General features: G+C 46.4%; 1 protein-coding gene across 1 annotated transcript; it reads left to right on the top strand.

Annotated features, from left to right (window-relative positions):
• The first annotated feature begins 279 nt into the window (after positions 1 to 279).
• Positions 280 to 2082, top strand: LOC138872529 (uncharacterized). The gene is made up of 2 exons (XM_070150699.1): positions 280 to 814; positions 1133 to 2082. Exons 1-2 carry the CDS (start codon positions 280 to 282, stop codon positions 2080 to 2082), a joined length of 1485 nt encoding a protein of 494 aa, XP_070006800.1.
• Positions 2083 to 2466: the final 384 nt, after the last annotated feature.

Genomic DNA, 2466 nt, shown 5'->3' with positions numbered 1-2466 from the left:
TGCAACCAGTTGCGGGGAGCGGGCGGAAAAGAAGAGCTTCTTATGGCTTACTTTGGAGAAACTTTGATCGGCATTGCTTCTGAATGATATATGGATCAGGAAGTATCTCGTTGGCACGTTTGGGACGACTTGGCTTGAGATTTCGTCAGGCAGTTTCAATATAACATCGACATTGCCCCCGACAGGAATTCATTGTCGAATCTAAAGAAGAAGCCGTCGGAGAGCTTCCGAGAATATGCTGTCAAATGGCGCGAACAAGCGGCCAGAGTCAAACCTCCGATGGATGAAACTGAAATGGTCAGTGTTTTCCTTCAAGCCCAAGAGGCTGATTATTATCAAAACATGATGTCTGCATTGGTAAAGCCGTTTGCTGAAGCCATCAAAATCGGTGAAATGGTGGAGAATGGGTTAAAAACAGGGCGAATCTTGAGTCAGTCTGCTATAAGGGCCACCTCCCAAGCAATCCAAGGCGGGTCTGGAGGAGGAGCAAACCGAAAGAAGAAGGAAGAAGCAACAATGGCAACTTCGAGTGTAAGGAAACCCCTTCCGTCTAGATTTCATTTCTCTGAAAGAGCCCCGCAACACTACTACCCCCATCAAGATGCGGCCTATGCTATGAACATTCAGCCCTACACAGTAATGAATGCACAACCATATATTAGGCCACAACAACAATTCCACCAAAAGCGAGCTCAATTTCCAAGAAATCAACCTCCTCACCAAGCTCAGTATAATCCCCGACCTCCACAAAATAATCTCCCCTACAACGCCCGCGCTCGAGAGCCGCCTAGGAAAATGGACTTCACACCTATTGGTGAGTCATAATCCAACCTTTTCCCTAAATTGGTCCAAATGGGTTTGTTACAACCTGTACCTCCAAATAGGCAAAACCCAGAGTCACCCTCTTACCAACCTGGTGCCCGATGTGCCTATCACTCTGAAGTGGAAGGGCATGACACTGAGAGCTGTTGGACTTTGAAAAGGGTTGTTAAAAACCTCATAGAACAGAAACGGATAGTGTTAAAGGACGAAGACATTCCTAATGTGACTAACAACCCGTTACCGGCTCACAACAATGGACCGATTATTGGGATGATCTGCGAAGATAAAGAGTTTGATCCTGTCTTGAAAGCCATCATTGCAATCGCCGACATTGAGAAAAAGCCCAAGACGTATGCAAAGCAAGAAAAGGGGGACAAGAAGAGTAAAACCCCCCCTCAAAACACAGAAAAAGCAATGGAAACCAAAACTGAGGTAGTGCCCTCAAAAGATGTCATCATTTATGTTCCCCGAGGTTCGAAGAAAGGACAAGTAACATTGAGCCCTCCAAGAAGGTTTGAACTGAACAAAGGATCTAAAATGTACGTGCCCAAAGGGACCTATGCGGAACGGGGGCCAATAATTTCACCGAGGCTGAATGAGCCCATGATTATTGGACGCGCGTCGCAGAGGCCCATGACAGATCCTACTACCGTCCCATGGAATTATAACAAGGCGGTAGTAACCTACAAAGGAAAAGAAATCCTGGGAGGAGTAAATGAAGCTAACCCAACTGAGAAATACTTCAACCTGGAGGAGTTGAGTGATTCTAGAAAGAGGCATTTTCCACCCAAAAAACCCGTTAGTGCCGAGGAAGCGGAAGAGTTTTTCAGGAAAATGAAAACTGCGGACTACGAGATAATTGACCAACTCCGAAAGTCTCCCGCTCAAGCCTCGTTGTTGTCTCTACTGATGAATTCAACTGAGCATCAGAAAGTGTTGATCAAGACCCTCAACGAAGCTTACGTCCCAATTGAAACTACCGTGGAACAGCTAGAGAGGATGGCGGAAAGATTCTTCATGATCAATCAGATTTCCTTTAGCAAAAATGATCTGCCCCCGGAAGGGGCCGCCCACAACAAAGCCCTCCACCTAACGGTTAAATGTGAAGGGTACTATGTGAAGAGGGTCATGCTGGACGGCGGGTCCGGAGTAGATATCTGTCCCCTTTCGACTCTGCAAAGAATGGAGATCGAGATAGGAAGAATCAACCTAATAGCGTATGTGTTCGTGCCTTTGACGGCATCAAAAGGGACACCCTAGGCGAGATCGATTTGATTTTGGCTATCGGACCTGTCGATTTTGAGGTGACTTTTCAGGTTTTGGATATGGATACTTCCTACAATTTCCTCCTATGAAGGCCTTGGATTCATGCGGCGGAAGCCGTGCCTTCTACTCTCCACCAGATGGTAAAATTTGTATATGAAAATCAAGAGATTATAGTCCACGGAGAGGATGAGCATTCAATTTATCGAGACCCGTCGGTTCCGTGCCTCGAAGCTAAGAAGGGTAGTGAACACATAGTCTATCAAGTTTTCGAGGTTGTGGTCGCAGACCAATGCGAAGAAGGAAGCCCGCACCCTCAACCTTTTCTCTCAAAGGCGTCAGTTATGGTTGCCAAGGAAATGATCAGGCATGGTTATAAAC

The sequence above is a fragment of the Nicotiana sylvestris genome, chromosome 1 (assembly GCF_000393655.2).
Source record: "Nicotiana sylvestris chromosome 1, ASM39365v2, whole genome shotgun sequence".
Taxonomy (NCBI): Eukaryota; Viridiplantae; Streptophyta; class Magnoliopsida; order Solanales; family Solanaceae; genus Nicotiana; species Nicotiana sylvestris.
Note: the sequence above shows the minus strand (reverse complement) of the source record. Positions and strands in the feature narration are given on the sequence as shown.

Bases quoted from the DNA above. Each gene is read 5' to 3' on its own strand.
- LOC138872529 (XM_070150699.1), top strand. From the start codon at position 280: ATGGATGAAACTGAAATGGTCAGTGTTTTCCTTCAAGCCCAAGAGGCT. The intron at 815-1,132 runs GTGAGTCATAAT...CTGTCTTGAAAG, and splicing joins AATGGACTTCACACCTATTG to CCATCATTGCAATCGCCGAC.